This window comes from Culex pipiens, chromosome 2, assembly GCF_016801865.2.
Source record: "Culex pipiens pallens isolate TS chromosome 2, TS_CPP_V2, whole genome shotgun sequence".
NCBI classification, from domain to species: Eukaryota; Metazoa; Arthropoda; class Insecta; order Diptera; family Culicidae; genus Culex; species Culex pipiens.
In genome coordinates, this window is record NC_068938.1 from 162831146 (window position 1) to 162844463 (window position 13318).

The following is a 13318-nucleotide window of genomic DNA, read 5'->3' on the forward strand; positions in this document are numbered from 1 at the left end:
AAAGTTTATATAACTCTGGAAATTCTATATAAAACTTATCTAAACTTAATTTTGCAAACTTTTAATTCAACTAAATGTCAATATATTACCATAGAATTGCTAAATAAACATTTTGGAGTGGGTATAACACCGTTTTGGGGGTATTAGTATCGATAGAATAGATTTTTCGTTGCAATTTCGTACCAACCCGGAATTACGTCGTAGAAAAATCCGCCGGCATCCGAACCGGTACACGATTCACAAGTCAACCTATGTGGAATCGGAAAGGGCATAACATTTCCGATCTTTTGATACCCATACATCCAGGTTTTCTATAAAACCCACGTTTTTAAATACCTAAGCAAAAACGTTGTTATGATTTCATTTGAGCAACCTGCCAAAAATGTATGGAATTTCGTAATTTTTGTTCTCGTGGATCAAACTTACTTTTTGCCCAGGTATTTAAAAACGTAGGTTTTAAAGAAAACCTAGATGTTTGGGTATCAAAAGATCGGAAATTTTATGCCCTTTCCGATTCCACATAGGTTGACTTGTGAATCGTGTACCGGTTCGGATGCCGGCGGATTTTTCTACGACGTAATTCCGGGTTGGTACGAAATTCCAACGAAAAATCTATTCTATCGATACTAATACCCCCAAAACGGTGTTATACCCACTCCAAAATGTTTATTTAGCAATTCTATGGTAATATATTGACATTTAGTTGAATTAAAAGTTTGCAAAATTAAGTTTAGATAAGTTTTATATAGAATTTCCAGAGTTATATAAACTTTTATACTAAATAGTTAGTAAACTTTATATTGAATCCAAATTATTTTTTTAATCCGTCAAGGATGCCTATTTGGAGTTGGGAGACTGGATTTATGGTGATTTGTCAACAAATAACATTATTTATGTTAATTTTTCGAAAGGTGTACAAACTTTTTTTGCACCTTTTTTATTTTCGTAATAGTATTTGTTATATAACTTTTTATAGAAATCATCTTTTCATGAGCTTTTTGTAGCAAAATGTCTGGCATGAGTTTCTGAACAAAACGTAGTACTAGGTTCCTGTCAAACTTTAAATTTTTTACATGTTTCATCACAAAATGTGCATAGTGCCCAAGGGGTGTAAATACTTTTTTTACATACTGTATCAATGTTTTCTAACTAACTTTTGAAACAACTAAAAATATGTGGAGTCGGAGCCAACCATTATTAGAAAGCTGGAGTCGGAGTCGGAGCCGGAGTCGGCTAATCTCAGAAATCCGGAGTCGGAGTCGGAGTCGCTTGAACAATGACCCGACTCCACAGCCCTGCTGGGAACTCATTCTTATTATTTAGGCCAAGGAACTCCCATGCCAAATTAGAGCTAAATCGGAGGAGATAAAAATTGTCTGTGGTTGTCTTGCAAAGAAATTGATAACTGGTGCATGCAAATTTACTTATTTGGAAAGGACCCCCGAAAAATGGAAGGAAAACTATTTTCTAGTTAATATGGGGAATTTTCTAAAACTGCATCCGAAAATTCCTCCCTCATATCACACCTTTTAATAGTTTGCAACTGTTACCAGATGCTCCATTTCTTCCGTTTCTCCATCAGTTTGTTAAAATAATAGACTGTTTGGCACTCTCCAACTTCCACTAGGAGATGCTTCCTTCGTCACTCGGCCAGGTTACCCATCAATCACTCTCTGCCATTCCACCTTGACATACATCTGTTGGAATATCTAGCTTGGTCTAGGTCTCAGGGCCAGACCCAACCATATCCAGGTCTGTCTCTTGCCAGGTTGTTGATTTATTACCCTCCACACTGCAGTGTTCCATTATCTCGATGGCAAGGAAGAGAGGTTCGCTCCTCAGGTGTGGTAATTCCCGATAGACCTGCGTCCCAGTCGTTGACCACCGAGATCTTGATCGATTAAGTTAATTCACATTGGATGGAGACGCCCCGGGTGTTGGCAGTGGTGTGGTGGTTCTTTGGAAAATCACCATGCGTCTCCATAATTTGATTATTTGAATTATCTGGCAACCCTGACTAACTTTATGACCACTTAAGTCACATTCATATATGCAGATTTTTTATGAAAAATATTATTATACAAAAACAAAGAAGAAAAGGGTTTTTCTTGAGAATCACCAACCAGGTGCAAGAGCAATGCATTTCAATTAGCAAATGACCTCTGCTGCAACAGTTTGAAGAGTGTGACCGGCGGTACGCAAAGGCAAGAGAAGTACACTTTGCAAACAATGTTCAGCATGCACACACATGTGAGCCGAACCTAAACCAGGATTGATAGAACAAGTTGGGCAAACAATTTATCAGATTGCATTCGACGAGGACGACGACGTTCAGGACGTCCAATGGAAGGATAAAGTTGCTTGATCCGGGGGGCAGGTCGTACGTTCCGGATCATCCTTCTTCTTCTTCTGTTTATCCTGTGAGTATGCATTCATAAGCCGTGATTGTGTCCTGGCCTGGTGCAAATCCAGCCGAAGCGCGCCAGTGCATGAAATTGGATGCATTCTCTCTCTCTCGCTGATAGAACCTGGCGAATCTGTGCCCAAAGCTGTACGGAAAGTGGTTCTGTTTGAGGAATATTAATACGAGTTGATTGATGCGAACAGAGTTAGGTAAATGTGCCAAACCCGATTGGGAGCGTCAAAGGTTTTTGTTTGACGGTGAACAATTTAAAATTTGAAAAGCAAACAGCAATTTATTTAAGAACTTTCGCTTTAGCAAAGTATTAAAATTGCATTAAAATTATATCCCATTCAAACTTTGGCATCATTTTCCTCCTTAAACTGTTATCTGCTTTCACCTCATTGAAGTCGGGGGCGTTTCGTAATAACTGCTTAGTAGGGTTCGATTATATTCTATTCTCCCGGCTTGGCTCGTTCAGCCCCCAAAATGTTCCTTTTCTCCACCTTCGCGTAACAGTGTTTGAAAACTTCCGCAACGGTTATTCCTTTTGGCTGATATAGTCTGGAATCGTTTAGTACTTCGTTAAGAATGCAGGTAGGAACCAAATGTTAACCACGATGTAACTTTTTAAGCAATTGTAACATTGTAATTTCCAAAGGGAACTTTCGAAAATTCTAAACCACATCAATCGAAGCCTCACTGTACCTTAATCGTAGAAATTGGGTGTTGCTGAATGGCAGAAGCTGCCACAGGGGGGTTTCGGCGTAACGGCGAAAGTGATTCCCCCAAACAGATGCCGAGCTTGCGTAGAGATTTGATCGCTTCTCGTTCGAGACATAATCCTGACTGTTATCGGGCGGGCCCAACTTTGAATGGATTTTGAAGAGAGATATTGAATTTGTAAGCTTTAAGACGTGAATATGGTTGGTAATGGGAATGAAAGTAAATGTTAAATTTGTATCGCTTCAGATTTTTATATAATCTTTAAATGCCGGAAAACTAAAACATACTTCACGGTGTGATTCGTAGAACAAACTTAAGAAAACAATATTGGCAAGTCTGATATTTGGCACCATAAAATAAGAGCTTTTTCCCAAAATTGTATCGGGAGGTCTAGAGCCACATTTAGTTTTTGACGACTTTTTTTTCGATTTCATAGCTGAAAGTCCCTGAAAATCGATAGTTTCATTTGCAGATCGATTAAATTTCTTATGAATTTGCCTTGGGAGGCTTTAAACTTCACCAAATTTTACCCCCATTACAAAATTTCCTTACCAAATTTACCAGATTTGCTTTCTATGAACAACCCCAAAAATCAAAACTGATAGAACCAAGAACACAACACAACACAGTACTGCACAGTCAATCATTAGTTTAAAAAATTCTACTTTTGAAGAAAACAAAAATTCTGCAGAAAAAATAATTTTGGGGTGCTGTATTACTTAACAAAAAGCAAAGCAAAGCAATCCACTTTAACGACCCCCGGGTCTTTTGTGGTCTCTGTTGCAAAATTCTGCTCATTTCTAGGCGTCCGAAGGTTATGTGTGGTGAGTCACCCAAAACCTCTTTTACGCAAATGGACCGACGTTTTACTTCCCCTTTCGATAGAAGGCCAGGAGGATAAGGCGGGAATCGAACCCGCGCCCCATAGCAACTTAGGGAAAGGCAGCCGAAGCCGCTAACCACCGCGCCACTAGGCCCTCTCATTACTCGTATTACTTTACAAGAATTTTAAATACAGTTGAACTGGTTTAATCATGTTCAAAAGGATAATAAACGCATTTTAAATTCTAGAGTTTCATTTGAAAAGGTCCTATATCCATACAAAACACAATAGCTTATAGGATCTTAAGAATTGTTTCCAGTTGATTGCACGTCTATCTCTATCAAAATATTGAAGTTTTTTGAAAAAAATCCCTCAGACTCAAAAAAGTTGCAATAGCCTTAGATCATTTCTGAGCAAAATAACATCAGAGGCATTGCTGCCAATTTAAAGTAAAATGTTTCCAATTTCAAATAAAAAGTAATTTTCATGTAACAGCCAACTCCGTCTGAATTTTCGAAAAAAAATAATTTTAATTTTTAAACTGAAAAGCATTGTCCTCCAAGCAGATTTAATAATTTTCGAAATTTTTTATTGTTTTTTTAAATTATTGCTTCATTTATTGTTTTTTTTAGAGTTATAACTAATTTCATGTGTAACTGGTTTTTGTTGTTCATAAAGCTGATTTTTTTTTAGATTTTGATTTTTAACGATGCACGATGCAATGTACTTTCTGAAATATAATTTCTAACAAAATTAGATTATTTTTACAATCACGTTGATGCAGGATTAGGTCGTTAAATTTTGACAAATAGCCTGGCTCATCAATTATCAATTTGGTTATCAAATTATCCTTCGAATGTAAATATTATTAAATTATGAAATTAACTTCCACATTGGTTATGATTTTCAAAAGGATGGAATTAGGTTGAAATTGAACGATCCTAAGCTCTTGTGAATTGTTAATTTAACACTTTAGAAGGAATGATCATGAAAACTACGATGATTGTTATTAATTATGTATATTATGTAATTCAATTACCAAAGCATTTTCTCTGAATGAAATCTAAACAACATATTTTCTTGCCATGCTGAAAAAAGGCTCATAAAATTGAAATCAAAACAAAAATTAACATTAACTTTTTTCAGAGAATTAATTTTTAAATTAAAAAAAAATAACTAAAATTCCTCATCAATACCAAAATACAAAAAAAAATATCAATTTGTTTGAAAACTTTGAAGAGCAATAACCTACACTTTAAAAATTAAAGTTATAAACAAAACACTTGATATTTTAAAAGTATATTTTTGCTAAAAATTGAAAAAAAAACACTGCTCCTTTGGGTAACTGTATACTCAAAAAGAGCAATAAATTCCTTTCTTATGTCATATCCCACGATTTTTTTTTACAAATGAGTAACGAAAAATCGAGGAGAGTTTTTTTTGTAATTTTATTGATACGTTGATAATTGATATAATACGTTTTTTTTTTAGTTTTGAGTGCACCTTTAAGTCGGGAATCCAGTTTTACATTCACGGTTTTTAAAATGGTTGAATTTTGGAAGGTTTAATAAAATGCGTAAACAAACATATTTTTATGTATGATTTATTTATGTTGCTTAAATTTATGTAAATTTAAGGTAAAAAAAAGTTTATATTTCCAAAATTCAGTATTTTTTACTGTGTAAAATAAAATGGAACGTTTCGCCACTCCCATACGAGGTATTAAAAAATGGACCCACTAAACAAAGTTTCACGAAATTTCAAAAAAGAATCAATCATAAATACAATCGATCTAACTGCTTTTAAGCAATTTTAAAAAGAGTTAATTTTTTTAATATCAAATTAAAATACAGGATAACTTCATAAATCACTCGTTTTAAATATCTGATAATTTGGGAAATACTTTCTTTTTCTTGTTGTAATGAGTTATTTACAATCCTCGAAGAAAAGTCTGATCACTGTTTACATTTTATATATAATTCATGCAAATAAATAACAATATGTATCATATACACTTAATACTATTTTATGTATCATGCAAATTCATTTAAATTTGTTAATTTAAAACTTGGTTTCCTACAATTATTCACATCATTCCAATGTTTCGAAAAACCTGAATCCGTTCTCTGCAGCTTCCCTCGGTATCACTTATTGCAATGTTCATCGCGGCGCCAATATCAAATCGATTTTCCGCGTTCAAACACCATCACAAAAAGCCCTCTAGAGTTTCAAATAGTGCAAGGTACGTCCTGGTGGCTGGCTAGAAATTCTGATGATTCTAGCGTGCGGTTCACAGAAGAGAAAGCGTGAAGAGCGGCTTGGAAATTTTGGGGTGAAATTTTGAACGAGCCTAGCTTTTAAGGGAGACTGCATGAGAGAAACGTAGGGGGAGAGGGGGTAATATGCACCCCCGGGGCAAAATGCACCCCCTGCTTTTCTCGGTATTTGGAAGAATTTTCCGGGGAAAAAATCATAGAAATTGGAAGCTTAACATTGCTAAACCATGCTGGAAAAAATTGAGCATCGTAGTATAAAAACAGCTTAAGTTATTTGCAAAACTTTAAAATGCTGTGTTTTCATCTAATTTTCATTGAACTTTCATTATGATTTTTGGACAATATAAAAAGCATTTATTGTTATTGTAAGTGTTGAGGTATATAATTTTTGCCATAATCTTCACTATTCTGTAGATAGATGAGTCCAAAACATCAAAAAATGCATTTTTAATTTAATTTTCTGCAAAAAGCGTGGCCGGGGCAAAATGCACCGCTGTGAAGCTCCTTTGTAAAAACAGCGGTGTCATCTAGTGGTGACTAGTGAAAACTGATTTTACCCGGTGCATTTTGCCCCATGTTGTGGTGCATTTTGCCCCGTTGTTGTAGTGCATTTTGCCCCAATGTTGCGGTGCATAATGCCCCGCATGGTTGTTTGAAATGAATCAAAAAAATTTCTAGAAATTTGATATTTTCGAACAATTTTGAGGTTTTTTAAAGACTTTTTTCACATGGATAACGAAGAATAATGGTTGTTTTAGAACATCGAACAAAATTCTTCCACAGTAATGTTGTAATGGTTGAGAAATCACAGTTTTCCCTTAGGGGGTGCATATTACCCCCTCTCCCCCTAATTTGAACTAGCTTGGAACAAGGACTTTAAAAAAAATCAGAAGTTGTCGAAATTACATCAAAATTTCGAAATTTTTCTGAAAATTGCTTTAAGAATAATTCTTGTTCGATTGGTACAATTTTGATTACTCTTCCCTAACTCAAATTCCCTAGTCTGGAGGTCGCTCAACGAAAATTGCCAATTCAGTTGGTTCGCGTAACAAAGGACTTACTCGCTCAACAAAGCTTGCAGGAGGCTTCACTAGAGCGTAGACATAACCCAGAAGCGAGCTCCCACTCCAGTGATAGGCGTCATTGGGTAATATCAATTTGCTGCCTGTTGCAATCGGGGCTGCAATATGGATGGTGGCGATGATGATATCCGATTAAAGTCAAATTTGATCTGAATGGGGTGCAATCTGGTGGAAAGTTGAGTGACACGTGAAGCTTTTTGACAGAACGTTTGAATTTTAAGCAGTTTACAAAGTTGATGTGAAATTGTAACTAGTGGCTTGATTGAAATTCAAATTCCCTTCAAACTTTTCCCCACAGCTGAAAATGTATCCTTTTGTACTCCCTTTCCAGCTATTCAAAAAACATACTTTTCATAACTAACCTCCATTGTTAAAACTCACTCAACTGGAGTGTCCCCAACCTAAGGGGAGATGCAGTTTAGTGTGTTCTCCTCAAAGCCTTAACCAAATCACCCCTTCTACAAGCTTTTGTGAACGCACTCAGGTCAATCCGTCCATCATGCTCATCCTGCCAGAAAAATGCCGAGCTCATCCGAAAAGCTCTTCAACCACATAACTTTCAAGCTTTTGAGCAGGGCAAGAGGGGAAACTGCCAACTATTTTCTAGAAAACCCACATTGACTCTCATTAGTTGCACTATTGTTGAAGAGAATGATCCGTACTGCCTCACCTCTTCAGCCGGCTTCTCTCTAAAATCTAAAATCTAAGCCAGCAGCAGGAGCTTTGTACAAGCAAGTGCATTATGAGAAAACGCAACCATTGCTGGATATTTCTCCTCGGTTTCGGTGTTAGTTGTGTAACATTAGGGAAGCGTAGTGCACGTGAAAGGTGGGCTAGGGTTGTTCGTTTTGCGGAATACTTTGATGAACCGAATGTTTAGGAAACATAACGAAACGTTTTTTTAAATTAATGCACTTTCTTTTGTGTAATCCTGCGATTCAGTAGAACCGTGACATAGTCAAGTAACCTGAAACTCTTTCTTACAACACTGATTTTTGAATATTTTGATAGCATTTTTGTTATCACAATTTTTTGATGCAAAATGGCTTCTTTGGGTAAAGATAAAGTGGCCACAAAATAAATAAAATAAAATTTAATTAAATATAAAAGAAAATATTGTTTACAGTTATAACCCATTTTTGCTAACTGACAATCTTTTAGAGTTCGTTAAATAGGCGTTTCCTTGAAACTTCCTTAGTGATTTCTTTATGTCTAAGAAGCAATGTTGGATCATTCTCTGTACAATTTTGAAAGTTTTTTGAATCGTCTGATTTGTAATAAATTATCTTAAAGATTCCTAATCTTTATCAATTTTATGCATATTTGTTAAGACTGCAAAAAAAATAAAATCATCTTTGATTTAAAATTTAAATTTCATCTTTTAAGAAGCATATTTTCTTTAAACCATTAAGAAAAATAAAAAAATATTTTATTCGACAAAAAACAATTTCTAAACCAATTTGGTTTTTAAAATTTAACTTAATCCACCTATGTGGTAGATGCCTTCCTCACTTTTTACCAACAATGAGTGATATGATGGGTTTGGACAAAAAATTCACCTTTTTTAAAGATCCGGAATAAAAAAATACACAAACATCACTTAAGTGCTCAGAACATGAGACAGAGTTGCCAGTTATTCAATGTTTTAGACTTGTTGGAAAGGTCTTTTGATTACTTAAACAACGAACCTCATCGGACCTAGATCCGGACTTAGTTTAAATACATTTAGGTGAGATCCGTCTCCAAAGAAGTACATAAATATTACATAAGTGCTCATAACTTAATACAGGGTTGCCAGATCATCAATGTTTTGGAGTAGTTGGTAATATCTTTTCATTTTATAAACAACGATGTGTAACCAAAAGTCATATTACAGCAAGATTTTTTGCTAAATATTTTTTATAAACTTTTATTTTATTCAGCAGAAACTATTAAAATTATGCATCAAATAAAAATGAACTTGATTAAAAGTATATGAAATGTTTTTACATTTTCAAATTTGTTCTTCAATAGTCCGGGGGTTATTCACAAATACCGTATTTTTGTCTTTTATAAAAACGTTGAACTTTAAAACTATAAAAATTTGGTTGGTTTTGGAATATTACGACATTGATAGGGTATCAATTTATTTTTGGAATATTTTCCAACTGTTAAGGGTTTTTTCAAGATTATTACTTTTGAAATATGTACTGGGGTAGGCCACACAAGATCCATGCTCTATTTTTTTTCAATGGTGCCTTAAAAATAGTTGCGTTGAAAATTCTTATTTTAATTTCCAGGGTGACTTTGTTAGTCATAGTTTTTCTTGTTAAAATCAGATTTAAGGTGTTCAAATATTATTCGTACATCAAATTAACGATCGCTAGAGTTGGTAATATAGTTTTCAGGAAAAAAAAAACAATATTTATAATTATTTAACTAAGTTTATAGCTTTTTAACAAAAGACACATGAATTATAGGTAACATTGATAAAAAGTCACAATTCTGTCTGAAATTCGTTCAAATTAGTTTTGTTTATAGAATTATCGATTCGTATCGTATTTCAAACTGAATTAGAAGCACGAATCAAAAGTTTTCACATTTTATATGAAATTTTTTCTACTGAAAATGCTTATAAATGTGATGATTTTTTTTGAATTATATTTAAAAAACATGTAATATTTATTATTTGCAAACTTATTTTACCTTCTCCTAATTCTAAATTGTTAAAAGAATCCGGAAATGCAATCCGTTTTTATGTTCGAAATTATGTAGATTGAGAAAATCATTACATTTTGGGAATATTAAAATAATGTTATTCATCAACAATTTCTTAACTATAGTTAACTATTTTATCATTTCAAAATTTAATGAAAACTTTTTCTTGAAGTGTTTTGAACGCTTCTCTACCTCGATTCTATAGCATTCCATACGTATTTAATTTATACTCTTCACTTTGCGGGAGAATCTCGAACCTATCAAAGTCAAATGTTTTACGGTATTATAAAATTATTTAAAAATAATTTTCAATGCAATTTCTCAGCAGTAATTTATCTGTTTAAAATTTAAGGTTTTTCTATGCTATTTAAAAATAATATTGACACACCAAATCCTCTCTAATTACTCTTAGCTTAAAGAAAAATTTAATTAAAAAACCGAATCGGTTCTTACCAGGTTCCAGCACCGAAAAGGACCTAATGAAAATAATTATATGAAAAAAAAACATAAAAGACTAGACACCGTTTGAAAAAAAAGAAACAAAAGAACGGTTTTATTTACCTGAAATTAACCCTTAAACGGCTGTAACATAAAAACGGTACATTTTATTGATATAAATGTATGTTATTATCGATTGCAAATTTAATGTTTCGTATTGAATCAACTTTTTGAGTATGTTTTTACTATTTTCTTGTTGAAACATTTTTTGTTCATACCTTTTTTATTGATGCTCTTTTTGGTCTTTAAAACATATGAAAAAAGTATGATTTTTGAGAATTTTAATTTTGGTTAAAAAAATTAAATAAGAATTCGTATTTTATTCAGTTGTAAACATCTTTTGCACGGTCCCAATCTTGACATATAACTTTGCTGAAAACACCATATCGATTTATTTTCCAGAGATACAGATTTTAGAATATTAGCATAAAATTTTTGTTTGGACAGCTGTCAAAATTGTATGGCGACTTGTATGGACGTACCAATGATGCCAAAACCCTCTTTGACTACAATGCCCATCATCGAAAGAAAGGCTAATATGCCATTTGGCCAAAATTGAGTTTATCGCTCCAGCATGCCCGAATAATGCCTAAATAATCCCCTGAAACATGATTTTTTTTTTCGAAGAATTGTTTGTGGGCTTCTGCGGATTGTGCTTAAACAAGTCAGTCTTTTTATTTCAAATCACATTTGATTTAAACCAAAGAAACAAAAAAATGTTGTGGTTATTTACTACCTTCGACAAATATGTTTCGAAACTTTCAAAGCAGTTCTACTGAATAAAGTACCACACTAATACATTTGAAGGTTTGTGCGTCTACTCAGAAAAGCTCTTCTACAGCGATAAAGGGCGTCAGCTTTGAGTTCGAAGCTCTGATGTGGTGGTGGTTGAGGGCTTACTGGTCAGATACTTCCCCATTTTCCCTCCTGTTGAAATCTGTCACTCGAGATGCAGGTCGGTGGGTTTGGTGCGGAGTGCGTGTGAATTGTACCGTAGTTCATGGAAATGCACTGCTACCAAGACTAAGAGAGTGGATGGGGAAGCTTTTTCCAGTTGAAAGGAGCACTTTTTACACTCTCAGACAGTTTTACCTTGGGTTCGATGGGGGGAATGAGAGGAAGCAAAGAAGGTGGAGGTTTGACAACTTTTAGCTTAGTTGGTTTAAGCTGCAACTGCTGCTGCTTCTTCTTGGATGTGGCTGGCAGGTTGGGTACGTGGTTTGTCACTGAAGCGAATGATGGGTGTGGGCAAAAAGGGTTCTTTTTCCAGCAAGCTAGACACTTTTTGCGAGGTGAAGCTGTGACGGGTTATGTGCTTACACGTGGAGAAAGTTGAATCAGGGGTTTGCTGGATTAGACATAAAGTTTGATTCTGAATTGAGTTGATTTATTTTACTATTATTTTTAAATCATATTTAAAATCCGAAAATCATTCAACTTTCTTCAGAGTGCAGCACTTTAAAGCTGATCTATTTTACATGACAAGTCGTTTGATCTTTGCACAAGGAAGTTAAGGGACAGGAAGTTGCTGCTCAGGGCGGTTAGCAGGAAGTTTTAAAACCAGGACAAGAAAAAAATCAGATAAAAACACAAACAAAATCGGTACACCTGGACTAAATTTGGAATTCCAATTTGAAAACGAATAAAAAAACACAAATAAATCGATAGAGAGAAAAAAACAGTGTAGAAAAACACAACTAAAACACACAGTGAAAGAGAAAAGGGCACTACGGCAAATGATGAAGAGAGAGAGAGAGTAAAAGTGAGGAAATGAGTCGAAAACACAGAAAACCATAGAGAAAAGTGTGAAAAAATGGATAAAGGAAAGGTGAAAACAAAAATGAAAATTGAAAACAAACGTAAATACTTACTAAAGTTTTTGGTATCAATTGCACAATTGTTTTACCCTGTACGAAATGATGATAATTAGAGAAAATATATATAGTTTTGTTGATAGAGCAAGAAGCCTAGAGAGATATCGTTTCGCAAGTTGATTTGCTTTTATGGGAAGGAACGTTTGTATTTAATCGCGTTATTTTGTGTAAAAAAACTTTCAACAACGAACAATTAATTTACTGATACAACAGTCAACGAACTACAATCGAACTGTTTATGTGTCGTTTTTTGGGTTGAACTATAAACTACAGAGAGAACAAAACGGCATGCAAGGGTTGAGGATTTGGGGCTGAGGATGGAAAAGTAACCGAAAAAGTAATTACTATCGGGATTAAATTGTGCAACTTCATTTTTGTTAGCTCCAACCTACATGGATGCACTCTTGAACATTGGTTGGAGGAAAAGTTACACTGAGGATCGTCTTTTTTTGGAAAAGTTTTTGTATACAGGTAAGGGGGACAGCTTTGGGAAAAAGGGAACCGAACTGAACGAGGAACTTTCTCCTGCTGTTGTTCAAGGAAGAAAAAATGAGTTGTAATTTCATTGACTTTTCAATTCAATTGGTAGGGGATTACCCGTTACATGAATTTAGAACAAGTAACGAAAGACCAGTTCCCTGCAATTTTGATCAAAGTGTTTCGAAAGTTTATAAAAAAAATCAGTCATTGTTTAAAATAAGGAATCAAAAATGATGACCCTTTTACATCGTACTTGAAGGCATCAAATAATTTTGAAAACTTTAACCAGTACTTATATGGGTAATTCTCTACCAACTCACACGAAATCGGAAAAATTTGCTTAAGGGGTAATTTTGGTCCCTGATCACGAATCCGAGGTCCATTTTTCGATATCTCGTGACGGTGGGGCGGTACGACCCCTTTCATTTTTCTGGTTTTTTACTAAGACACGTTTTTCAGTG

General features: G+C 34.4%; 1 protein-coding gene across 3 annotated transcripts in view; it reads right to left on the reverse strand.

The window, feature by feature from the left end:
• LOC120416738 (5-hydroxytryptamine receptor-like) overlaps positions 1–13318 on the reverse strand; it is a 341954-nt gene that overhangs the window by 39714 nt on the left and 288922 nt on the right. Inside the window, exon 7 of one of the 3 annotated variants that reach the window (XM_039578571.2) lies at positions 12375–12410. The exons of the other annotated variants lie outside the window; for them this stretch is intronic. Coding sequence (XP_039434505.1) covers positions 12375–12410 — 36 coding nt within the window. The remainder of the gene's footprint in view (positions 1–12374; positions 12411–13318) is intronic. 3 annotated transcript variants of the gene reach the window in all.